Raw genomic sequence first — 27,867 nt, forward strand, 5'->3', positions numbered from 1 at the left:
GTGATGTTCATTTCAATCATTTTCTTTGTCCAAAACTTCAAGTGCCAGTCAACAATTATCTACTACATTGACAATCTGTAGATCTAGGCTATATATTGTATGCAGATTACCCATACCATGGACCCATCCCCGAATTGCATGAAAACTTCATATCTTTTAGTACACATCAATCTACACTGGCACCAAAATCATAGTTCAAGACCGGTATCAGCAACCGCATTAACAAATATCAACCACTACGACGTTTAAAATATTCTCGAATAAATCTTTCAGCAGAGGATGGATACTTATCTCGAATGTATGCTCGAAGACACTTTCGGTAGGAGATATCTATCCATCCACCATCGGTTCTAACAACAAACAGGCACCTTGTATGCCTGTATTCAGGATGTCGATCAACCTTCAGAGAAGTTAGAAAGACTTATTAATTTGTTTCATATAGAGAAAATAATTCTTTTATCTCATAACAGACAAAAAATAAGCTGAAGTGAGAAAATTTAGCCATCTAGGACAGCCATCTATATCCAACGACATGTACCTAAATAAATTTGCCAATAATAATACAATAATCAGTTCTGTTACTAACAAATCCCAAACTATGAAGAGATCCTAATAGTAATAGAGAAAAAAAAAGGTGAAAAATAAATAGGGAAAAGAGGATTCCAAATGACAAATAATGGAGGCGAGACAGACTGCAGGCAAAAATTTCTGTCTACAGATCTACATGCCAATCAAATGTGAGACAAAAACCCACCAAATCTTACCAAGCTTTGTGAAGAAAACCAATCAGAGGTAATCACCTGATTTATCCGTGAATTAAAGTTCTAATTTTTTATGTTGAAAGTCAAAATTTTCTACCCCACATAAAGAGGGGACAAATTAAAATATGTCTGCAGGGAAATTCAAAGAATCCTGTACCCAAGAAGTCAAAGATGAACAATAAAACTGAGTTATGCAACTAAACTGCCCAAGTTGTACCTAAACTGTCTCAAAAGTGCAGGTAGGAATGTAAATTGGGCTCAGCTAGCACCACTCCCACAGTTTCAGCTTGGCTAAGCTTTACTAAAATTAAAACAATCAGAAGTTCACTTGATCTAAGGTAAGTGGATGTGTCTCTGTCTGTGTGCATGTTTAAGAGAGTATGTGCAAACATGCATGTGTGTGTATCTTATGTTTGTAGTTCAATTGATTTAAATTCATCCTAATCAGAAAGAAAGATATTACTTCAATTAGTAAGTAAATGAGTTAAAACTTTAAAATTTCAGGTCAAAGTCCTGCCAGAGGTGAATCTTCGAAATTGATAAGGGTCATATGAGTGTTTTGATTGTCTGGCTTAATTGAAGTCCAGTTGAAGCTCAAGCTGACAGCAGTCCCTCGATGAGCTGATCCATAGTAAGGTAACTGATACAGGACTCAGGTCAGACAGACACTTAGCTTGCCTGTAAGACAGGCCAAATGCACTTAAAACCACCTTTTTAAGGTATCATTAGAATTGTGAAAAACAACTTCCATTCACTTTTTTGTAATTCTCCAGGTATATTATTCTATGTGATCTATTCTGAAATTTTGTCCCGCAACTAGAAAAGAAAAATAGCCAGCTGAAAAAAGTATATTAACATAAGGACGACTGAACATTTTACACCAACATCCATAAGAAACACAACAAATAATACGGAAAGAAAGTTATTCGATATTGTTTAAGTTGTACTCTTGTGGTTGCAGACTCAAACATAGAAAAGATAAAAAGTGCACTTATGGCATGAGAAAATTCAGCTCGAAGAGATTAAAAAAGTTTTGTAATTAATTCAAAATGGTGCTTTTCTGTGTTAGCTAATTCTTCAGTGGCCTAATTGAAGCTGGCAAACAATAAATGGATCCAGCATCATCTGTATCAGTGTTTGGAAAAAAAATAGCTAAGAATTTAAATTATTATTTGGAGGAACGATTTTAGCCTACAGCACATTATGCCATATCCAGAATTAAGCAATAAAAAAAAACTTCATCACCCACTCTTGAAGAAACTAAGAGTATCGGTTCCATGATGATTACCACGCAAGATGCTTTCTGATTAGTCTCCTTTAGGTGAAGCAATCACATGGTTTATAAGACAATATTCCCATAGAGAATTTGCTGAAGCAAAAGTGATTTTAAAAATTAGATTGATGGATGACCTGGCCCTGACCATGACAGTATAAAGGGATCAAATTTACATATTTAATTTTCATAAGACAAGGTACCAAAATGCATTGCTAGTATGATTCAATTAGTAGAATGAAAACTTTTTCCTATCTTCCTAAACTTATTAAGATGAGCAGAAACAACAAACAAATTAATGGATGATGAGCAACAACCGCCCCTTTCCTTGGAGCTTGAATATCAAACATCAAAGATGCAAAAAAGATAAAGGAACAAAAAGAACAAGGGTTTCAATTGCAAGAAATAGGCAAGGTGACCAATATTTGACAGAGGATTTAATTGATAAAAAATGAAAGGATTAATGCAGAAGAATGCAGAGTATTTGAAGATGACATTGTTTGAATTGTTTTTGCAACTCCCAAATTGACCAAAATGGAGATTGAAAGTAAAATAATTTGTAAAATAGCAAGCACAAAAGATTCATTACAGTAAGTAAAATAAAATATTCAATAGGGGGCGTTTGGATCATATAATTTTTTATTATAAGAAAATATTATATTAATAGAAAGAAATATCACATTGAAGATTACTAGGAATGTTTAGAAAATGTGTTTGATTAGTTCGAATAAATTGACAAATAATATGTTTGGTTGGGAGAATAAATGACGGGTATGTTATATAGATTACTAAATTGCCCTCCTTTTTATATATTAATATAATAGTATTGTTTGTTATTAATTTTTTGAATAATTTCTTTTAACCCTCTATTTTTCAAATTTAGCAAAAAGCACCCTAGCAACAAAAAAGGGTTTAAACTTAACAAAAAAACAAAAAAACCCCTACGCACCCCAAGCCACTTCCGACAGCCAACCACCACCACAGGCAGCCGAAGGCAATGCCACAGATCTGGCCGTGAAATGGCCAAGTCTTTAGCCGTGAAACGGCCAGATTTGGTCGTTTCCGACCATATATATGTGATCCATGGTCGGAAAGGGTCTCACCATTGCACGGCCGGCCATATATCGCTAGTCAAGGCCATAGATCTAGCCGTGAAATGGCCAGGTCTTTGGCCGTGAAACGACTATAGATCTTGCCTGAAACAGTCAGATCTGGCCGTTTCTGACCATGTATCTGTGATCTATGACCAGAAAGGGCCTCACCGACGCACAATCGACCATATACGACCAGTCGTACGCCATTATGGTGACTTTTGGCAGCCTCCAGCGGCGGTTGACGGTGGCTGGCGGTGATGGCTAGATCTAGGTTCAACAACATTTCGTGGCATTTCTGTAAATAATGACAATAACAAGGGCAACTTATCCCCAAATGCCACTATTTGATTCTGGGAATAATTTTTTACAAATCAACCAAACATCTTCATCTACTCAATTTAAAAAAATATTACCCCAGTTATCAAATATTAACCCCATCCAAACAACCCCATAATTATATAATAGATTATGCAAACTTTGACTTACCATAATGGAATCAAGACCAGATCCAACTTTATCTTCACAATGTGGATGATAAACAAGAAGCTTTTCTACCACAGCTCTCGAATCTTCTGCCGTTAGACGGTCTCCACCCATATACCTAGAAGCGGGAAATATAATCAAATACAGCATTATAACTTAAGATGAAGACATAATTGGTTCATAAAGAGTAATTAATCTCTATACATCAAAGACCATGAGCTCCAATTTCAACCACCGGTAAGCATTATTCAACAGTCTCTGTGATAACTGCCAAATAAATCTGAAAAATTATGCTTACTACACATTTTTGTGAATTGGGAATATTATGATCAACCTCAGGAAAAATTTTTGATGGCACCACAAATTTCTATGAGATTATTTAAATATCAGGATATGAAGTTGCTTCGTTCCTTTATAGTTGTCAGTCCAGTGAAAAGTTTAAAAATTGAAAGTATTTTATTTATTTAGTTTCTAGTTTCTTATACAAAATCAAGCTAAATTCACTATGACGAGGCACTTGATAGAGCATGAAGCCACACATCAATCTTTCAAAATCTAATATTGGTTAAAAAACTACCATGGATCCAAAGAAGGCTGGCTTCTAAGAAATTGAACCCCATTGTTATCAAATTTTTATGCCAATTAAATAATGACAACTAAAAAAATTTAAAGTGGAGAAGGAAGCAGCCTGGTTTTAAGCATAATCTGATTCCCTTTGAAGTTTTCATCCGTTTAACAAGATATTTTGAGCAATTAGCAGAATGTAACCACTGATCTGCAGAAAAAAGTAGCCACTGCCACAGTATTCTTTTCTAAACAACAAATGTGTAGCTATTATCTCTTCTTTGACATGATTAGGAGTCAAAATATAATATTTAACATTATTAACTCAACAACTTTCTAAACCATCAGGTTTGAGATAAAGGAACAATTAGAGTTGACTTAAGATAAATGAACGTGTAAGAGATTCGTTTAATCAAATTTCAAGTGACAGTATCCTAACCTAATAAAAAAAGCACACTGTCCTTAACATTTTATAGTAATTTATTTAAGTTAGATATTAGCACGCTTAACACAAATGATCCTAATCAAATAACATATGACTAAATAGTTTAATGATTCAAAATAAATTAAAAGCTTTCAATAAGAATTGCAAATACATAAACAGTACAAAACATGCATTTGCTCTCATAAAATTAAATCAGTTAAGCTCAGTAACACCAGATAAGACAATTAACTAAACCACCACCACCACCACACACACACACACACACACACACAAATACGAATAGAGGTTAACCTGTCGGAGTGAATAATCTCTTTGGCAAGAAACATTATAGGCTGGATATCTCGAAGAATCTCATTCTCTTTATCTTCCCACTTCCTGTAATCAGGAGCGTTCCACTTGTTGTAGTTGGGAGGGTCCTTCATGGTGAAGACTGTTGCGGTGGTTTTGTCTTCAGAAATTAAGTTCTCGTCCGGCTGAGTCGGCTCGGAAGATGTGGCTGAACATATAGTTTTTCGGGGCGGGGCGAGGAGCCTGGCGGCCAGCCGAAGGCGCAGGAGCGGGATGCCCCTGAGTAGCAAAGGAGCAGCCATTGGAAGTTTCGACTTTTGAGTGGAGACGGTGAGAATCCAGTGATTTCCTCGGGGTTTAGTGATCGATTACTACGTCGTCGGATCAGGTATTGGGTACATGGACCTACTTTAGTGGTGGGCTTATGGACATAGATCGATTGGACTTTGAGTGGAGCTATAAACCCACTAGTAAGTTTAGCTACAAATGATGGATTTGAATTATTATTTTTTTTATTATGAAGTAGATTTATTATGATTTTGATCCATTTTAAGTTGAGTGGAAATAAATTGTTGGCACTTTGAATATAAATATTTAAAAAAGATTTTAAAAGTGGGATAAGAGGCAGCATATTATTATGGTGGAGGGTTATAATTATATGATGCAAGAGTAGGGATTGGATTACTATACTATTATGGTGAGCGATAGTAGTAATCAAGGGTGGAGCCGTGGAGGAGCGGCGGATCTAGAGACCTAATCACATTATAAAATTTGAGTTCAATTGAAGTCACTCAAATTTTGAAAAAAATAAAAAATAGATTTATATTTTGTAATCTTTATAATTTTAACTTTATTTAAATTTATATTAAACCTATTTAAACTTAAAAAAAAAAGTAGTATATTTTATAATATTTATAAAAGTAATGTTACATGTACAAACAAATCTTATAAAATTTTTTGTACAAACTGATGTGGAATAAAATAAATGAAATAGTGAATATAATGAGTTTAACTTTTTATATTTACTCTTTCATTCATTTTATATCACATCAATTTGTACACAAATCTTTGTAAAATTTATTTATAAATTTAATATTATTGTATTTATAATTTTAAACCCCATCAAATTTTATTATAAATTTTCAACTTAAATATTTTGAAACGGCTAACCAAAAATACTCACTACGTCCCTCGGCAGATCCAGTTCTTTCTTTCGTGTGGGGTATGTAGGCCCAATGATGACTACAAAGTCTTAGCCTCTTAGGGAGAGGTCATCATCTCACTGTTTTATTTCTCTTTTTTTTTTTTGCCTGTTTCAACTTTTATTATTTTACCTTTCCCGCGTCATCTAGGACACCCTTCCAATTTTGTTGTGTGCGTCTTCCTGACCATGGCTTTTATCCTTTAATTTGTAGAGTGACAGAAAAATTTAATAATATGAGGTTTTTTTTTTTATATCTAAATAATGAGGTGTAGTTTTATAAATAAAATAAAAAGGAGGTTCGAATTTTCAATATAAACATACGGTGTGTGTTATGTCTAAAATAAGAGATGACGTATGTTAATGTCAACGAACACCAATCAAAGCTTAGAAAAGTTTTGCACTATCTAGGATCTGTCACGTCTTTGAGGACAGGAAAAATATAGCTGTCAATAATCCAACAGACTCAAGTGTTTATCTGTAAATAAATTTGGTTCACACCAGAGGCGGACCGAGGAATGAAACTTAGGAGGGTCAAAGGGTAAAGTAACAATTAACATAAATATAAATATAAATAAACACAAATATTTGTATTAACAAAATTCTCATAACTAATACATTTATGTAATACCCAAGATGTTAAAAGGTATGCTTACAATTCATAAATAGTCATTTAGATGTTAATTTTATGTTAAAATGCATAAAATCTAACTAAGAGCAAAATAGTCAATTCATTTGAAATAGTATATCCATAAAAGGGTATTAGGGGCAAAATAGTCATTTTACCTATGGATAAGCATTGCAAAAGTCAAGGATGAATAGACTTAATTGCATTTAACGACATTAATTAAGTAATAATTATGTTTAGTGCCAAATGACCAAAATGCCCTTATATGAAGAAATAAGGACTTATGAGTTATACAATTAAAATAATTGGGCCAATAGTATAATTTTGGAAAATTAATGAAATATTTTCCTATAAATGAGAGACAATTCATTCAAGCCAAGGGAGATATCATTTCTTCAACATTTCTTTCATTTTCTCTCAAATCCTCCATAAAACAAGCTTTCTCTCTCAAAGTTTTAAAGGAGTTTTGCATAATTTTTCTAGGAGAACAAAGTAAGAGCCTTGGATCTTCAATTGAGAGGTTTAAGGTACGGAATAAAAACCTTAGTTTTGATGTGATTTAAAGATTTGAGATAGATGTTAAGCTATAATGTTATATATGTAGGAATAAGGTGTAAAAGAAGATAAAGGCAAAGGATTTGGTGGGAGAATTCTTTAAAAAGGTAAGGAAAAATCTCCCATGACTTTAGGGATTATGATAGGGTTTGTAGATTTTAATGAAACCTTAAATTAAGGCTTTAAGGCATAGAATTAGTTGATGACAAGTGTAGTTGAACTCATTAATGTTATTTATTGCCTTGGATTCATTATACATGAAGTTATTGTCATTTATGTTTTATGAGTTGTTATGTTTTAATTGAATAAAATGAAGTATTGATGTTGATTGTGGCAAAACTTGTAGTATTGGAGGTCACATGGTGTTGAATTGTTGTATTAGAAGTGTTGATGTGTAGTTTGCATTAACTTACAATGTTATAGCAATGATCATGGGAGTGAGGTTTTATCTTTCCTTTAAGATGTTAAACACTATTAAGGGGAGGTTTAATTAATCCATAAGTTGACATATTTGTTAATTGTCAATAGAAGTTGGTATGGCATGGGTTAATATGAAAAAAATTCGGATTTGGTAAGTTTAGGGGTTATGCTAAACGTGCTTCAGTATTTCGACCATAACTTGAGTTATAAAAATCAAAATGAAATGGTTCTTGAAGCATTAGAAATTTAAGACATAGCCTTATCACTTTTATGATTAGGCCAAGATCCAATTCATTTTAGAAATGGGGGAAAATGGCTTGGAGAATAAACTTTTGGTTGTTAAAGTTTAAGATTTAAGATAATTAATTCTTATGATTATGAATTGATTATTAATGTATTGTTGTAATTAAGCCGTGTATTAATGTTTACCCATTAGGTAGATGATCTTTGAAAGATATACATGGTCATGGATGCGAATGCATGATTAATGTTATGAAAGGACATGAAGATGCAATGTAATATATGTTTTAAGATGATGAATTTGAGCAAGAGGTAATGTAAATGGATTGATAATCCATAGATGCATCAAAAGTATTAAGCTCACTAAAACATGTATTTACATACCATAAAATGTTAGAGATGCATATAGACATGATGAAAAATGCGTAAGCATATCCTCGTATACCTGTTGAGGAAAGATGAATCTATACTTTAGATGTTAAATAACGTGTAAACACGCCTCTCAATGATATGAGCTATAGATGAATTTGAGGCTAGATGAAAGGAAATATGAATATATGCTTTAGATGCTAACTAAAGCATAAGCATATCCTCGTATACCGGTTAAGGAAAGATGAATATATGCTAAATAACGCGTAAGCATGTCCTCGTATACTAGTTGAGGAAAGATGAATATATGCTTTAAATACTAAATAAAGCGTAAGCACTCCTCCCGATGATATGAGCTCTAGATGAATTTGAGGGTAGATGATATAAAGTGCTTCAGATGCTAAGAAAAGTCCGATCGACTAGACGTTAAATGATTCATATGCATTTAGTGAATCAGCATTTAGTTGCATTACATGAGTTACGATGTTATTTACATCATTGAATGATTTATTCTTATGTTAGATAATATTTAGATGTTATGTCATGACATGTGATGTGTGTGTACTATGTTTACATACTTATTTATATGTGTGCACATTGATTATATAGCCATGGGATAAAATGATGAAAAACATATGAATTAGTAAGAAAAGGAAAGTATACCTAGATGTAAAGGATAAATGGTGTGTTAATAAATATGTTTAAATGAAGGTCAAATAACACATTTAGAATGAAATGAATCATTCCTTACTGAGCGATTAGCGCTCACTCTTTCATTGTTGATTGTTTTGCGAGTAAACCAGAAGTGAATGATGCTAGAGACAGCGGGGCTACACGTGAGGGGAGATGATTTATTATCATCTTGATGTAAATAATGTAAATGATAAATGTTTTTGAAACACCTTTTTAAAGCTTCCACCATATGAATTAAAATGGCATTAATATGTTTTGATTGATTGATGCCCAAAGGAATTTAAGTTTTTATTTTTATTTTTGAAGGGACAAATTTTAATCCTACGGTACATCTTACAGTAATGTTTTGGACATTATTATTATTCTTGCACAGGTTTTCTAAATACAACTTGTTCCCCAAACATGAATTCTCTAGATTCTCATTGAGGGATATTCAAAGGGTACTTGACTGGGGAGGGGTTTTACAATTTATAATTGCCCTCGATGAGATTTCATCTTTTGAAAATATTGTATGATGACTTTATTATCAATACTATCAAATACATTCTTCTCTATATACATAACTAAACTATCATTCAACCATTAATCACTCATTCTATTTCGCAAACGATTCTTCACAACATTCATTGCTGAAAATGCTCTCTCTACACTAGCAGTGGCAACCAGTAAAATCAATATTAATTTTATCAACATATAAACTAATAGAAACACTCTATTCTTCTTAGTTTCAACCATCACTCTTGCAAGATCTCCAATCTCATTCAATTCTATAAATTTAACATCAGAACGTACATCCAATGTAAATATCAAATTGAGAATCAAGCACTATGAGTTATAAGTTAGAAAAATCTTCTAGATAAAGTTAAGCAAGGTGCATCAATTTTTGCTTATCAAAAGCAACAAAATTTTCGTTTGGACATAAGCATGTCAAACAAATAAGCAATTCAATGTTTACCTCGTTGAAACAATTATTCAACTCTTGAAGCTTCATATCTAGGACACTAAAATACTTCAATACGGTAATGATGCATGTTTGTGATATCTTTAGCCTTCCGTTGTGATCGCCTTTGAATAAAAAATTTGTCATCCATATTTGGAATATCAATGTCATGTTTGGCATAAAAAGAACAAACTTTGTTAAGTAAATTCTCCAATCCACTATCCCTTATCAATTGTAAAGCTTGCTTACACGCTTCAACCAAGTTCATAGCATTTACAATATCTTGATATTTTTTTTGTAGTGCTTGAGAAAGTTCATTTGTAAAGTTAAGTAAATCTTTCATCATACATAGACTAAACACAAAATTAAATAATTGCATAAATTTTAATATATTATTAGAGAAAAATAGGGATTGGAGAGATGGAACGGGGCACGTTGGATAAGAGAAAAAGTTGGGATTGAAGAAAAATGGGGGAAAGATATTATTAGAGAAGGTCAAAAATTTTAATTAATTTAATTTACTGTAATTTTGTAATGTAGTTTTTTTATGGGGCAACATTGAAATTTTCTTTTTTTAAATAAAACCAAGTGGGGTCAATTGACCCCACGTGACCCCATGTGGGTCCGCCCTTGGTTCACACTCCTATCCATGCTCCATTTCATTTAAAGATATTATTTTAATTCTCAACCAATAAGAAGATATGAGAGATTTTAACGGCACTAACTCACTTACAAGGTTGTAATCATTACCTTAAGTACAACAAAAATAAATAGGCAACTCCCCCTCACAAAATCGGGATCAGATCCCTTGAATTCAACAAAGAAAATAACAAAGACATGCTACGAGAAATAGACTGGCTCGACATTCTCTAAGAATCCTTATAACACCAAACACTTGTAATACCAGATCACAGTTTGCAATCTAGTGTAATCTTGGTTAACGACCAAGAACATACTCATATAAGAAAACAATAGATATAAGATTCGCTTTAAACATCTGAACCACTATAAAAAATCAACTGTTCATTTATTGCTTTACGTTTTTGCATGCTACTGTGAAAATAATACCATAATCAACCTTAATAATTATCTCACACATGATTTCTTAATATTTTACTACGTGTAAAGTTATTAGTGTCAAAATCACGTATCAACAATATGAATAATTAATAATATTGAATGACAGATGGTATGTATTATAAATTAAAGCATGAAAGATACCTATAACATACTTACAAATCGTTAATTATGCAACAATACATTGAAATTTGGAAGTTAGCTAATGGAGACAAACAAACATAACAATGATGCACTTTAAATTGGAGAATACATCAACTGTAACTGAATATGTTAAATAAATACAAGTAATTTTGTTTAGATTCTTATTAAATTTATCATTTTTATTAATGACAAAGTCATAAAATAAATGGGAAATTTTTAGAAATGTTGACAAATATAAAAAGATAAAATATTGTTTATAGTGGAAGGAAGTATGATGGCAGACGAATTATAATTCAAAGTGAACGCCCTCATCTGCTCACAGTAAGCCCTCCCTCCTATCATATATTCTTTTTATTTTATTTCTTTCCACTGAGAAGGAGGAAAGTGCATGATCAACCCGTGTTGGAAGATAAATTCTAATTTCTAGCCCATCTAACTGTTGGAGCCCAAAGCAAAAAATCTGTTTTAAAAAAACAGGACAACACCTGCATGAAAGAACGAATAGCAAGAAGATTCAAACAACCCAAATTGTATTTATTGGAAGATAAATTCCATAATAATTCAGCGTCGATTGGCAAGTTAGAAGTTGGCATGCCATCAAACTGTAGCGTGCCTTGAATACTCGATAATCAGGCTGTGTCTGTCTTCCAAAATAAGAACATTCATGATAGTTTTTTCACAACTGGACAACGAGCCCAGCTGGGCTTGACTCTTTCGACGCGCCCAAATCCTGCCTCAACTACTTAGGAACTACTGAAGTGGGGACCAGAACACCGTAGGTCTGCAGCTATTTAGTTTCCAAAATTGTATGTGTAATTATAATTTTACTAGTACCAAAAGAATTCCTAGTAAATCCATCACACGCCTGATCACTGAATCACTCAGTGAATAATGTAGGTTAAAATCTGATATGACCCATCAGACCAAATATCCAGATGATTCGATATTTAATGTCATCACATTTCTGCCTCAAGAGACGTCAAAGTAGCAGAAAACACTATCCACCATAACATTACAACTTGCAGGAAAAGGAATATATAAGTATATAAATATGTTTTTCTTGGAACAGGTATGATAGGGGTTGACTGTCGTTATGACCTTCCGATGAAATTGGAGGTAATAGAGTGTTTGCAATGTGTAATAAACCATCAAATTCTAACCCTGAATTGAAATTGAACCGTCGGTCAAAAAGGGTTTTACAAATATAATTTAGTAATCTGAGAATCCCTACAAAATTATAAAAATTGGATTCTCAGGACCAAATGAGCCAAATATACATGCAAATCCAACAAGAGCGAAGCTCCAAGTCAAAAAAGTGATGTTCATTTCAATCATTTTCTTTGTCCAAAACTTCAAGTGCCAGTCAACAATTATCTACTACATTGACAATCTGTAGATCTAGGCTATATATTGTATGCAGATTACCCATACCATGGACCCATCCCCGATCGCATGAAAACTTCAAATCTTTTAGTACACATCAGTCTAAACTGGCACCAAAATCATAGTTTAAGACCGGCATCAGAAACCGCAATAACAAATATCAACCACTACCACGTTTAAAATGTTCTCGAATAAATCTTTCAGCATAGGATGGATACTTATCTTGAATGTATGCTCGAAGACACTTCTGGTAGGAGAAATCTATCCATCCACCATCGGTTCTAACAACATACAGGCACCTTGAATGCCTGTATTCAGGATGTCGATCAACCTTCAGAGAAGTTAAAAAGACTTATTAATTTGTTTCCTATAGAGAAAATAATTCTTTTATCTCATAACAGACAAAAAATAAGCTGAAGTGAGAAAATTTAGCCATCTAGGACAGCCATCTATATCCAACGACATGTACCTAAATAAATTTGCCTATAATAATACAATAATCAGTTCTGTTACTAACAAATCCCAACCTATGAAGAGATCCTAATAGTAATAGAGAAAAAAAAAGGTGAGAAATACATAGGGAAAAGAGGATTCCAAATGACAAATAATGGAGGCGAGACAGACTGCAGGCAAAAATTTCTGTCTACATATCTACATGCCAATCAAATGTGAGACAAAAACCCACCAAATCTTACCAAGCTTTGTGAAGAAAACCAATCAGAGGTAATCACCTGATTTATCCGTGAATTAAAGTTCTAATTTTTTATGTTGAAAGTCAAAATTTTCTACCCCACATAAAGCGGGGACAAATCAAAATATGTCTGCAGGGAAATTCAAAGAATCCTGTACCCAAGAAGTCAAAGATGAACGATAAAACTGAGTTATGCAACTAAACTGCCCAAGTTGTACTTAAACTGTCTCAAACGTGCAGATAGGAATGTAAATTGGGCTCAGCTAGCATCACTCCCACAGTTTCAGCTTGGCTAAGCTTTACTAAAATTAAAACAATCAGAAGTTCACTTGATCTAAGGTAAGTGGATGTGTCTCTGTCTGTGTGCATGTTTAAGTGTGTATGTGCAAACATGCATGTGTGTGTATCTTATGTTTGTAGTTCAATTGATTTAAATTCATCCTACTCAGAAAGAAAGATTTTACTTCAATTAGTAAGTAGATGAGTTAAAACTTTAAAATTTCAGGTCAAAGTCCTGCCAGAGGTGAATCTTCGAAATTGATAAGGGTCATATGAGTGTTTTGATTGTCTGGCTTAATTGAAGTCCAGTTGAAGCTCAAGCTGACAGCAGTCCCTCGATGAGCTGATCCATAGTAAGGTAACTGATACAGGACTCAGGTCAGACAGACACTTAGCTTGCCTGTAAGACAGGCCAAATGCACTTAAAACCACCTTTTTAAGGTATCATTAGAATTGTGAAAAACAACTTCCATTCACTTTTTTGTAATTCTCCAGGTATATTATTCTATGTGATCTATTCTGAAATTTTGTCCCGCAACTAGAAAAGAAAAATAGCCAGCTGAAAAAAGTATATTAACATAAGGACGACTGAACATTTTACACCAACATCCATAAGAAACACAACAAATAATACGGAAAGAAAGTTATTCGATATTGTTTAAGTTGTACTCTTGTGGTTGCAGACTCAAACATAGAAAAGATAAAAAGTGCACTTATGGCATGAGAAAATTCAGCTCGAAGAGATTAAAAAAGTTTTGTAATTAATTCAAAATGGTGCTTTTCTGTGTTAGCTAATTCTTCAGTGGCGAATAGTATGAATCAACTCAGGACAAAATTTTGATGGCATCACAAATTTCTATGAGATTATTTAAATATCAGGATATGAAGTTGCTTGGTTCCTTTATAGTTGTCAGTCCAGTGAAAAGTTTAAAAATTGAAAGTATTTTATTTATTAGTTTCTAGTTTCTTATACAAAATCAAGCTAAATTCACTATGACAAGGCACTTGATAGAGCTGAAGCCACACATCAATTCTCAAAATTAATATTGGTTAAAAAACTACCATGGATCCAAAGAAGGCTGGCTTCTAAGAAATTGAAACCATTGTTATCAAATTTTTATGCCAATAAATAATGACAACTAAAAAAATTAAAGTGGAGAAGGAAGCAGCCTGGTTTTCAGCATAATCTGATTCCTTTGAAGTTTTCATCCGTTTAACAAGATATTTTGAGCAATTAGCAGAATGTAACCACGGATCTGCAGAAAAAAGAACCACTGCCACGTATTCTTTTCTAAACAACAAAGTGTAGCTATTATATCTTCTTTGACATGATTAGGAGTCAAAATATAATATTTAACATTATTAACTCAACAACTTTCTAAACCATCACGTTTGAGATAAAGGAACAATCAGAGTTGACTTAAGAAAATGAACGTGTAAGAGCTTCGTTAATCAAATTTCAAGTGACAGTTACTAACCTAATAAAAAAAGCACACTGTCTTAACATTTTATAGTAATTTATTTAAGTTAGATATTAGCACGCTTAACACAAATGATCCTAATCAAATAACATATGACTAAAGAGTTTAATGATTCAAAATAAATTAAAAGCTTTCAATAAGAAAGCAATACAAATGCATAAACAGTACAAAACATGCATTTGCTCTCATAAAATTAATCAGTTAAGCTCAGTAACACCAGATAAGACAATTAACTAAACCACACACACACACACACACACAAAAAATACGAATAGAGGTTAACCTGTCGGAGTGAATAATCTCTTGGCAAGAAACATATAGGCTGGATATCTCGAAGGATCTCATTCTCTTTATCCTCCACTCCTGTAATCAGGATCGTTCACTTGTTGTAGGTGGAGGGTCTTCATGGTGAAGACTGTTGCGGTGGTTTTGTCTCGAAATTACGTTCTCGTCCGGCTGAGTCGGCTCGGAAGATGTGGCTGAACATATAGTTTTTCGGGGCGGGGCGAGGAGCTGGCGGCAGCCGAAGGCGCAGGAGCGGGTGCCTGAGTAGCAAAGGGAGGCCATTGGAAGTTTTGAGTGGAGACGGTGAGAATCCAGTGATTTCCTCGGGGTTTAGTGATCGATTACTACGTCGTCGTATCAGGTATGGGTACATGGACCTACTTTAGTGGTGGTTTATGGACATAATTGGACTTTGAGTGGAGCTAAAACCCACTACTAAGTTAGTTACAAAGATGGATTTGAATTAATTTTTTTATTATGAAGGAGATTAATTGAGATTTTGATCCATTTAAGTTGAGTGGAAATAATTGTTGGCACTTTGAATATAAATATTTTAAAAGTGGGATAGAGGCAGCAAATTATTATGGTGGAGGGTTATAATTATATGATTCAAGAGTAGGGATTGGATTATTATACTATTATGGTGAGCGATAGTAGTACTCAAGGGGGGAGGAGCGGCGGATTAGAGACTTAATCACATTATAAAATTTGAGTTCAATGGAAGTCACTCAAATTTTGGAAAAAATAAAAAATAGATTTATATTTTTATAATATATAAGTTTTGACTTTATTAAATTATATTAAACCTATTCAAACTTAAAAAAAAAAAAAAAAATAGTTATAATATTTATAAAAGTAATGCTACATGTACAAACAGTCTACGAAGATTATACAAATGATATGGAAAAAAATAAATGGAAGGTGAATATGAGAGTTTGACTTTTTATATTTATTCTTTCATTCATTTTATGTCACATTAATTTGTATATAAATCTTTGTAAAATTTGTTGTAAATTAGTATATTTATTTATAATTTAACCCCCATCAAATTTTATTATAAATTTCCAACTTGAATATTTTGAATCCGCTAACCAAAAATACTCCATATGTCCCTCGGCGATAACCAGTCTTTCTTTCGTGTGGGGTATGTAGGCCCAATGACGACTACAGAGTCTTAGCTCTTAGGCAGAGTCGGAGAGGTCATCATCTCACTGTTTTCTTTCTCTGTTTTTTTTGTTGTTTCAACTTATTATTTCACCTTTCCTGCGTTGAATAGTCTACATGATAGAGTTGGCGTCATCTCATTACACCTTCCAATTTTATGGTGTGCGTCTTCCTCAGCCTCCTACCATGACTTTTATCCTTAATTCGTAGAGTGACAGAAAAAAAGAGGTTTTTTTTTTTTTTTTTTTTATTGAGGTGTAGTTTTATAAATAAAATAAAAAGGACCTCCAAATTTTCAATACGAACATATGATGTGGGTTATGTCTAAAATAAGAGCTAACATATGTGATGTGAGCAAGCACCAATCATAGTTCAGAAATGTTTGCATTATCCAGGATCTGTCACCCTTTGAAGACAGGAAGAATATAGTTGTCAACAATCCAATAAACTCAAGTATTTGTCTGTGAATGAATTTAGTTCACACCAGGAGCGAACCCAGGAATGAAACTTAGGGGGGTCAAAGAGTAAAGTAACAATTAACATAAATAAAAATAAAAACAAAATATGTATTAATAAAATTCTCATTAACTAATACATTTGTAATACCCAAGATGTCAAGGTATGCTCACAACTCATAAATAGTCATTTAGATATTAATTTTATGTTAAAAAATCATAAAATCTAACTAAGAGCAAAATAGTCAATTATTTGGAACAGTATATCCATAAAAGGGTATAGGGGTAAATAGTCATTTTGCTCTGGATAAACATTGTAAAAGTCAATGATGGTAGGCTTAATTGCATTTAACGACATTAATTAAGTAATAATTATGTTTAGTGCCAAATGACCAAAATGCCTATATGAAAATTAAAGACTTATGAGGTATATAATTAAAATAATTGGGCCAATAGCATAATTTTGGAAAATTAATGAAAATATTTCCTATAAATAGAGAGGAAATTGTTCAAGCCAAGGGAGATATCATTTCTTCAACATTTCTTCCATTTTCTCTCAAATCCTCATGAACAAGCTTTCTCTCTCAAGTTTTAAAGAAGTTTTGCATAGTTTTTCAAGGAGAACAAGATAGGAGCCTTGGATCTTCAAATTGAGAGGTTTAAGGTCAAATAAAAACCTAGTTTTGATGTGATTTAAATTAAGGTAGATGTTAAGGTATAATGTTATATATGTAGGAATAATGGGTAAAAGAAGATAAAGGCAAAGGATTTGGTGGGGGAATTCTTTAAAAATGTAAGGAAAAACCTCCCATGACTTTAGGGATTATGCTAGGGTTTGTAGATTTTAATGAAACCTTAAATTAAGGCTTAAGGCATAGAATTGTTGATGGTAAGTGTAATTGAACTCATTAGTTATTTATTGCCTTGAATTCATTATACATGAAGTTATTGTCATTTATGTTTTATGAGTTGTTAGTTTTAATTGAAGAAAATGAAGTATTGATGTTGATTGTGGCAAAACTGTAGTATTGGAGGCTACATGGGGTTGAATGATTGCTATTAGAAGTGTTGATGTGTGGTTTGCATTAACTTACAATGTTATAGCAATGATGGGAGTGAGGTTTTATCCTTCCTTTAAGTGTTAAACACTATTAAGGGGAGGTTTAATTGATCCATAAGTTGACATTTGTTAATTGTCAATTGAAGTTGACATGGCATGGGTTAATATGAAAAAAAATCGGATTTGGTAAGTTTAGGGGTTTAGTTAAACATGTTTCAATTTGACCATAAATTGAGTTATAAAAATCGAAATGAGAGGGTTCTTGAAGGATTAGAAATTTAAGACATAGCCCTATCACTTTATATTAGGTCAAGATCCAATCATTTTAGAAAAGGGGGAAAATGGCTGGAGAATAAACTTCTTGTTGTTAAAGTTTAAGATTTAAGATAATTAATTCTTAGATTATGAATTGATATTAATGTATCATTGTAATTAAGCCGTGTATTAATGTTTACCCATTAGTTAGATGATCTTTGAAAGATATATCTTTGAAAGATATACATAGTCAGGATGCGAATGCATGATAATGTTATGAAAGGCATGAAGATGCATGTAATATGTTTTAAGATGTAGAATGTGAGCAAGAGGCGATGTAAAGGATTGATAATCTAAGATGATCAAAAGTATTAAGCTCACTAAAACAGTTTTGTTAGTGTATGCCCTAGGAACCAATCGTGTCACGGTTCTGAGGCATTATGTTTGTATATATAGGAATGTATATAGTTTGTATATACATTTTATCTTATCAATAGAAGAAAGTGTTCTTATTTCACATGTGGTTTATTGCTTCATTATATATATGTATTACATGTGAAATGTCGGACGATACAAATCTTTAGAAGATCAAAATCATCAAAGTATTCCTACATAGGTATTAATTGGGCAATAATATTACATAGTAGGCATGTTGAATGCCTCCGTAGAATATCATGTGATGGGATTAGTGTGGGTGATTATAAAGTTATATCACTAGGGCATTAGCATGGATACGCAGTTAGTGAACTGTTTATTGATATGGCCATTTATGATGAATCAATGGACATTTAAAATGTAGTCAATGATTTATCATAAGATCTACAGGGTATTATTAATCCTTAGACCTGAGATATCATGGTTGGATTCTGCATAAAAGCATATGGTTCATATTGTGTATAAACATGAGGCTAATCACGCATGTGTTAATAAGCCGATTTGGCATGTGTTGTTATGTGTGAGGACAAGTGATAGTCAAGATGGGATCCGTTAACTTGGTATAGATTGATATCAAGTTCCGACAAATGTCAGATACATTGAAAAAGGGAAATCTCTGGCCGGAGTATACAAAATGTTACATGAAAGGTTGTTTCATAGTGACACGTTCCAATGTATTAAATTAAAATTAAGATAAGGATTTTGACATAACATGAATCCATTCTTAATTGGGATTAGATAACGGAAGGATTTGATTATACAACGTGTATGATGTAAAAGGTTCGTTGGAGTATATCTTCATTGTGACTTAGGGGTTATGGAGCATTGCTAAATGCCTACCATAATCAGTGGGAGTTTTGTTCATAAAGAGTTATGACAAAACATATCGAAATAGACTGTGATATGGGTCCACGGCTAGGCCACAGTGAACTTAAGAGGTCACACATAAAAACTAAGGAGAATGGAGAAATAGCCAAAGAGAGTTGATTATCCAAGGTTGGCTAGCACCTACCAAGGGTAATAAATTATTATTAAACATTTTCTTATATTAAATTGGATTTTACAAGGAGCTGTAAGTAAACAATTAAGGGTTAAATTGTTATGTAAAAATTTAAGAGTTTAATTGTTAATTGTGATTAAATGTAATCCAATGTTATCATTTAAAGAAGTTTAACAACTTCATAATAATTATGAAATTGTTTAAGGAAGTCCAAAACAATTATTGAATTGTTTACAAGGATTCCTATATAAAGAAAATGATATATCAATTTTTGTATAGAGAAAAAAAGAGAAAAAAAAAATCTCTAAGAACCCTAAACCTTTCTCTTGGTCAAATTTCTTTTTCCCTTGGTGTGGATACTCTTTTGCTTAATTTCTCTTGAAATTAGAGGCTCCAAGGTTGCTGAGGGCTTAAGGTAACATGTTCTACCACTTATTTCAACTTGATTGAAATTTATTTTTAAACTATGGCTATACTTGTTATAGTATGATATGCTTGATTCTCATGCATCCATCTTTCAGTATTTACATGCCATAAGATGTTAGAGATGCATTAGACAGGATGAAAAACGCGTAAGCTACTCGTATACATGTTGAGGAAAGATGAATCTATGGTTAGATGCTAAATAACGCGTAAGCACGCCCTCAATGATATGAGCTCTAGATGAATTTGAGGCTATATGAGAGGAAAGATGAATATATGTTTAGATGCTCAATAACGCATAAGCATATCCTCATATACCGGTTGAGGAAAGATGAAAATATGATTTAGATGCTAAATAAGCGTAAGCATGCCTGTCGATGATATGAGCTCTAGATGAATTTGAGGGTAGACGATATAAAGGCTTAAGACGCTAAGAAAAGTCGATCGACTAGACGTAAATGATTCATATGCATTTAGTTGCATTACATGAGTTACGATGTCATTTACATCATGGGATGATTATAACTCATGTTAGATGATATTTAGATGTTATATCAGACATGGGAGTGTGTGTACTATGTTACATACTTATTTGTATGTGTACACATGAGATAAATGATGAAAAACATATGAATTAGTAAGAAAATGGAAGTATACCTAGATGTAAAAGATAAGTGGTGGTGTAATAAATATGTTTAAATGAAGGTCAAATAGCACATTTAGAATGAAATGAATCATTCTATTAAGCGATTAGCGCTCACCCTTTTATTGTGATGCTTGGGGTAAACCAAAAGCGAAAGATGCTAGAGACAACGGGACTACACGTGAGGGAGATGATTTTTATCATCTTGATGTAAATAATGTAAATGACAATGTTTTTGAAACACATTTTTGAAGCTTCCACCATATGAATGAAAATGACATTAATATGTTTTGATGATTGATGCCCAAATGAATTTAAGTTTTTATTTTATTTTTGAAGGACAAATTTTGATCCTGCGGTACATCTTACAATAAGTTTCAGACATTATATTATTCTTGCACAGGTTTCTAAATATAACTCGTTCCCCAGACAAGAATTCTCTGGATTCCATTGAGGGATATTCAGAGGGATCCTGACTGGAGAAGGGTTTTACAATTTATAATTGTCCTCGATGAGTTTTATCTTTTGAAAATATGTATATGACTTCATTATCAATAATATCAAAAACATTCTTTTCATATACATAACTAAACTATCATTCAACCATTAATCACTCATTCTATTTCGCAAACGATTATTCACAACATTCAAGCTGAAAAAGCCTCTTACACTAGCAGTGGCAACTAGTAAAATCAATATTAATTTTTCAACATATAAACTATAGAAACACTCTATCCTCTAGTTTCAGCCATCACTCTTGCAAGATCTCCAATCTCATTCAATTCCATGAATTTAACATTAGAGCATACATCCAATGCAAATATCAAATTGAGAATCAAGCGTTATAAGTTCTAAGTTAGAAAAATCTTCTAGATAAAGTTAAGCAAGACGCATCAATTTTTGCTTATCAAAAGCAACAAAATTTTAGGACATAAGCATGCAAGCAAATAAGTAATTCAATGTTTACCTCATTGAAACGATTATTCAACTCTGAGAGCTACATATTCGGACACCAAATAACTTCAATACGGTAATGATCATGTTTGTGATACCTTAGTCTTCCGTTGTGATCGCCCTTGAATAAAAAATTGTCATCCATATTTGGAATATCAATGTCATGTTTGGCAAAAAAATAACAAACTTTGTTAAGTAATTCTCTCATCCACTATCCCTCATCAATTGTAAAGCTGCTTAAACGCTCAACCAAATTCATAGCATTTACAATATCTGATCTTTTTTTGTAGTGCTTGAGAAATAAAAAATTTGTCATCCATATTTGGAATATAATTTCATGTTTGGCAAAAAAAATAACAAACTTTGTTAAGTAAATTCTCTCATCCACTATCCCTCATCAATTGTAAAGTTGCTTACACGCTTCAACCAAATTCATAACATTTACAATATCTTGATCTTTTTTTTGTAGTGCTTGAAAAAGTTCATTTGTAAAGTAAGTAATCTTTCATCATAAATAGACTAAACAAAAAATTAAATGATTGCATAAATTTTAATATATTATTAGAGAAAAATAGGGATTGGAGAGATGGAGCGAGGCACCCTGGATAAGAGAAAAAGTTAGGATTGGAGAAAAAGGGGAAATATATTATTAGAGAAAGTCACAATTTTAATTAATTTAATTTACTGTAATTTTGAATGTAGTTTTTTTATGGGGCAAAATTTAAAAATAAACCCAGGTGGGGTCACTTGACCCACGTGACCCCATGTGGGCTTGCACTTGGTTCACATCTATCCAAGCCCCATTTTATTTAAAGATATTATTTTAGTTCTCAACCCATGAGAAGATATGAGAGATTTGTACGACACTAACCCATTTACAGGGTTGTAATCATTACCTTGAGTAAAACGGAAATAAATAAGCAGTTCCCTCACAAAATCAAGATCAGATCATTGAATTCAACAAAGAAAATAACAAAGACATACTACGAGAAATAGACTGACTCGACATCTCTAAGAATTCTTAGAACACCAAACATTGTAATACCAGATCGCAGTTCGCAACCTAGTGTAATCTTAGTTAACGACCAGGAAAAAAATCAATAAGAAAAACAATAGATGCAAGATTCGCTTTAAGCATTGAACCACTATAAAAAGTCAACTGTTCATTACTGTTACGTTTTTGCATGCTACTGTAAAATAGTACCACAATAAACCTTAATAATTATCTCACGCGTGATTTCTTAATATTTTATCACATGTAAAGTTGTTGGTGTCAAAATCACGTACAACAATGCGAATAATCAATAATACTGAATGGGAGATGGTGCATTATAAGTTAAAGCATGAAAGATACCTATAACATACTTACAAATCGTTAATTATGCAACATACATTGAAATTGGAAGTCACTAATGGAGACAAACAAACATAACAATGATGCACTTGCTTTAAATTGGAGAATACATCATCTGTAACTGATATGTTAAATAAATACAAGATTTTGTTTAGATCTTATTAAATTTATCATTTATTAATATAAAGTCATAAAATAAATGGGAAAATTTTAGAAATGTTGACAAATATAAAATTTGGTGAATGAAGTTGTTATTTTTGAAACATCCTACATCTGATTTTTTTAATGTAATGCATAAAATAGCCACATGTTAAAAAAGATTGTAAAGATTTTTCATTTCTACACGAGTGATAAGGTTTGCAGACAAAATTGAAAATAAAGATAGAAGTTGATTTAATTTGAAATTCTCATAAATCTACAAATACTTTGATTGTATAACAATGAAAGGATGGTTCAATTATCTTTCTTTTGCTATAAAATTGATGACAACCCTTGTAACCTTGTCTAATACTCATCAGATTTTACACAGTGATTCGGATAAAATATGTCTATAGTAGAAGGAAGCATGATGGCAGAAGAATTATGATTCAAAGTGAACGCCCTCATCTGCTCACAGTAAGCCCTCCTCCTATAAAATTCTTTTTATTTTATTTCTTTTCACTGAGGAGGAAAGTGCATGATCAACCCGTGTTGGAAGATAAATTCTAATTTCTAGCCCATCTTAGTGTTGGAGCCCAAAGCTAAAATTCTGTTTTAAAAAAATAGGACAACACCTGCATGAAAGAATGAATAGCAAGAAGATTCAAACAACCCAAATTGTATTTATTGGAAGATAAATCCCTAATAATTCAGCGTCGATTGGCAAGTTGAATAGTCGATAATGAGGATGTGTCTGTCTTCCAAAATAATAACAATTCATGATCTATTCTGAAATTTTGTCCTGCAACTAGAAAAGAAAAATAGCCAGCTGAAAAAAGTATATTAACATAAGGACGACTGAACATTTTACACCAACATCCATAAGAAACACAACAAATAATACGGAAAGAAAGTTATTCGATATTGTTTAAGTTGTACTCTTGTGGTTGCAGACTCAAACACAGAAAAGATAAAAAGTGCATTTATGGCATGAGAAAATTCAGCTCAAAGAGATTAAAAAAGTTTTGTAATTAATTCAAAATGGTGCTTTTCTGTGTTAGCTAATTCTTCAGTGGCCTAGTTGCAGTTGGCAAACAATAAATGGATCCAGCATCATCTGTATCAGTGTTTGGAACAAAAATAGCTAAGAATTTAACTTATTATTTGGAGGAACGATTTTAGCCTACAGCACATTATGCCATATCCAGAATTAAACAATCAAAAAAAAACTTCATCACCCACTCATGAAGAAACTAAAAGTATCGGTATCCATGATGATTACCATGCAAGATGCTTTCTGATTAGTCTCCTTTAGGTGAAGCATTCCTATAGAGAATTTGCTGAAGCAAAAGTGATTTTAAAAATTAGATTGACGGATGACCTGGCCCTGACCATGACAGTATAAAGGGATCAAATTTACATATTTACTTTTCATAAGACAAGGTACCAAAATGCATTGCTAGAGTGATTCAATGAGTAGAATGAAAACTTTTTCTTATCTTCCTGAACTTATTAAGATGAGCAGAAACAACAAACAAACTAATGGATGATGAGCAACAACTGCCCCTTTCCTTGGAGCTTGAATATCAAAAATCAAAGATTGAAAAAGGATAACGGAACAAAAAGAACAAGGGCTTCAATTGCAAGAAATAGGCAAGGTGACCAATATTTTACAGAGGATTTAATTGATAAAAAATGTAAAGGATTAATGCAGAGTATTTGAAGATGACATTGTTTGAATTGTTTTGCAACTCCCAAATTGACCAAAATGGAGATTGAAAGTAAAGTAATTTGTAAAATAGCAAGCACAAGAGATTCATTACAGTAGGTAAAACAAAATATTCAATAGAGGGCGTTTGGATCATATAATGTTTTATTATAAAGACATATTATATTAATGGAAAGAAAGATCACGTTGAAGATTACTATGAATGTTTAGAAAATGTGTTTGGTTAGTTCGAATAAATTGGTAAATAATATATTTGATTGGAAGAATAAATGGATAGGTATGTTATACAAATTACTAAATTGCCCTCATTTTTATATGATAATATAATAGTATTTTTGTTATTAATTTTTTGAATAATTTCTTTTAACCCCTTATTTTTCAGATTTAGCAAAAACACCTTAGCAACCAAAAACAGTTTAAACTTAATAAAAAAACCCCTACACACCCCAAGCCACTGCCGGCAGCCAGCCACCACCGCGGGCAGCCGAAGGCAATACCACAAATCTGGGCATGAAATGGCCAAGTCTTTGGCCTTGAAACGGCCAGATCTGGTCGTTTCCGACCATGTATATGTGATCCATGTTCGAAAAGGGTTTTACCGTTGCACGGCCCGCCATATACGGCCAATCAAGGCCATAGATCTAGCCGTGAAATGGCTAGGTCTTTGGCCGTGAAAATACCATAGATCTAGTTGTGAAACGGCCAGATCTGGCCGTTTCTGACCATGTATCTATGATCTATGACCAGAAAGGGCCTCACCGACGCACGGTCGGCCATATACGGCTAGTCGTACGCCATTATGGCGACTTTTGGCAGCCTGCAACGACAGTTGACGGTGGCTGGTTGTGATGGCTAGATCTTGGTACAACAACATTTCGTGGCATTTCTATAAATAATAACAATAACAAAGGCAATATCGTCTGGAAAATTTAAAAAGTGAGGACAAAATGATCTATATGAGTGAATTGAGTGTTTTCTAAATATAAATATAAGGCTAATTTGGATCAAATGCTCAACTAAGAAAATAATATTCCTCGCAACTTACCCCACAAATGCCATTATTTGACATATTTGATTCCGGGAAAATTTTTTTACAAATCAACCAAACATCGTCATCTACTCAATTTAAAAAAGATATTACCCCAGTTATCAAATATTAACCCCATCCAAACGGGCTCATAATTATATAATAGATTATGCAAACTTTGACTTACCATAATCGAATCAAGACCAGATCCAACTTTATCTTCACAATGTGGATGATAAACAAGAAGATTTTCTACCACAGCTCTCGCATCTTCTGCTGTTAGACGTTCTCCATCCATATACCTAGAAGCGGGAAATATAATCAAATATAGCATTATAACTAAAGATGAAGACATAATTGTTTCATAAAGAGTAATTCTCTATACATCAAAGACCATGAGCTCCAATTTCAACCACCAGTAAGCATTATTCAACAGTCTCTGTGATAACTGCCAAATAAATCTGAAAAATTATGCTTACTACACATTTTTGTGAATTGGGAATATTATGATCAACCTCAGGACAAAATTTTGATGGCATCACAAATTTCTATGAGATTATTTAAATATCAGGATATGAAGTTGCTTGGTTCCTTTATAGTTGTCAGTCCAGTGAAAAGTTTAAAAATTGAAAGTATTTTATTTATTTAGTTTCTAGTTTCTTATACAAAATCAAGCTAAATTCACTATGACGAGGCACTTGATAGAGCATGAAGCCACACATCAATCTCTCAAAATCTAATATTGGTTAAAAAACTACCATGGATCCAAAGAAGGCTGGCTTCTAAGAAATTGAACCCCATTGTTATCAAATTTTTATGCCAATTAAATAATGACAACTAAAAAAATTTAAAGTGGAGAAGGAAGCAGCCTGGTTTTCAGCATAATCTGATTCCCTTTGAAGTTTTCATCCGTTTAACAAGATATTTTGAGCAATTAGCAGAATGTAACCACTGATCTGCAGAAAAAAAGTAACCACTGCCACAGTATTCTTTTCTAAACAACAAATGTGTAGCTATTATCTCTTCTTTGACATGATTAGGAGTCAAAATATAATATTTAATAATTATTTAACATTATTAACTCAACAACTTTCTAAACCATCAGGTTTGAGATAAAGGAACAATTAGAGTTGACTTAAGATAAATGAACGTGTAAGAGTTTCGTTTAATCAAATTTCAAGTGACAGTATCCTAACCTAATAAAAAAAGCACACTGTCCTTAACATTTTATAGAAATTAATTTAAGTTAGATATTAGCACGCTTAACACAAATGATCCTGATCAAATAACATATGACTAAATAGTTTAATGATTCAAAATAAATTAAAAGCTTTCAATAAGAATAGCAATACAAATGCATAAACAGTACAAAACATGCATTTGCTCTCATAAAATTAAATCAGTTAAGCTCAGTAACACCAGATAAGACAATTAACTAAACCACCACACACACACACCCAAAAAATATATATATATATATACGAATAGAGGTTAACCTGTCGGAGTGAATAATCTCTTTGGCAAGAAACATTATAGGCTGGATATCTCGAAGAATCTCATTCTCTTTATCTTCCCACTTCCTGTAATCAGGATCGTTCCACTTGCTGTAGTTGGGAGGGTCCTTCATGGTAAAGACTGTTGCGGTGGTTTTGTCTTCAGAAATTACGTTCTCGTCCGGCTGAGTCGGCTCGGAAGATGTGGCTGAACATATAGTTTTTCGGGCCGGGGCGAGGAGCCTGGCGGCCAGCCGAAGGCGCAGGAGCGGGATGCCCCTGAGTAGCAAAGGAGCGGCCATTGGAAGTTTTGAGTGGAGACGGTGAGAATCCAGTGATTTCCTCGGGGTTTAGTGATCGATTACTACGTCGTCGTATCAGGTGTTGGGTACATGGACCTACTTTAGTGGTGGGTTTATGGACATAGATCAATTGGACTTTGA

General features: G+C 32.9%; 2 protein-coding genes across 3 annotated transcripts; both read right to left on the reverse strand.

Annotated features, from left to right (window-relative positions):
- LOC116125689 (protein DCL, chloroplastic-like) lies at window positions 1-5,213 on the reverse strand. 2 transcript variants are annotated; one of them, XM_031411418.1, is made up of 3 exons: window positions 4,912-5,213; window positions 3,615-3,729; window positions 1-400 (listed from the first exon to the last, which is right to left on the reverse strand). In XM_031411418.1, exons 1-3 carry the CDS (start codon window positions 5,208-5,210, stop codon window positions 230-232), a joined length of 585 nt encoding a protein of 194 aa, XP_031267278.1. In that variant the 5' UTR covers window positions 5,211-5,213; the 3' UTR covers window positions 1-229. The 2 variants fall into 2 exon arrangements, with proteins under 2 accessions (XP_031267278.1, XP_031267279.1); XM_031411419.1 differs by lacking the exon at window positions 1-400 and adding an exon at window positions 1,613-2,130.
- Window positions 5,214-12,718: 7,505 nt separating this feature from the next.
- LOC116125603 (protein DCL, chloroplastic-like) lies at window positions 12,719-27,789 on the reverse strand. The gene is made up of 3 exons (XM_031411300.1): window positions 27,428-27,789; window positions 26,119-26,233; window positions 12,719-12,889 (listed from the first exon to the last, which is right to left on the reverse strand). Exons 1-3 carry the CDS (start codon window positions 27,724-27,726, stop codon window positions 12,719-12,721), a joined length of 585 nt encoding a protein of 194 aa, XP_031267160.1. The 5' UTR covers window positions 27,727-27,789.
- Window positions 27,790-27,867: the final 78 nt, after the last annotated feature.

The sequence above is a fragment of the Pistacia vera genome, unplaced genomic scaffold, assembly GCF_008641045.1.
Source record: "Pistacia vera cultivar Batoury unplaced genomic scaffold, PisVer_v2 Contig169, whole genome shotgun sequence".
Classification (NCBI taxonomy): Eukaryota; Viridiplantae; Streptophyta; class Magnoliopsida; order Sapindales; family Anacardiaceae; genus Pistacia; species Pistacia vera.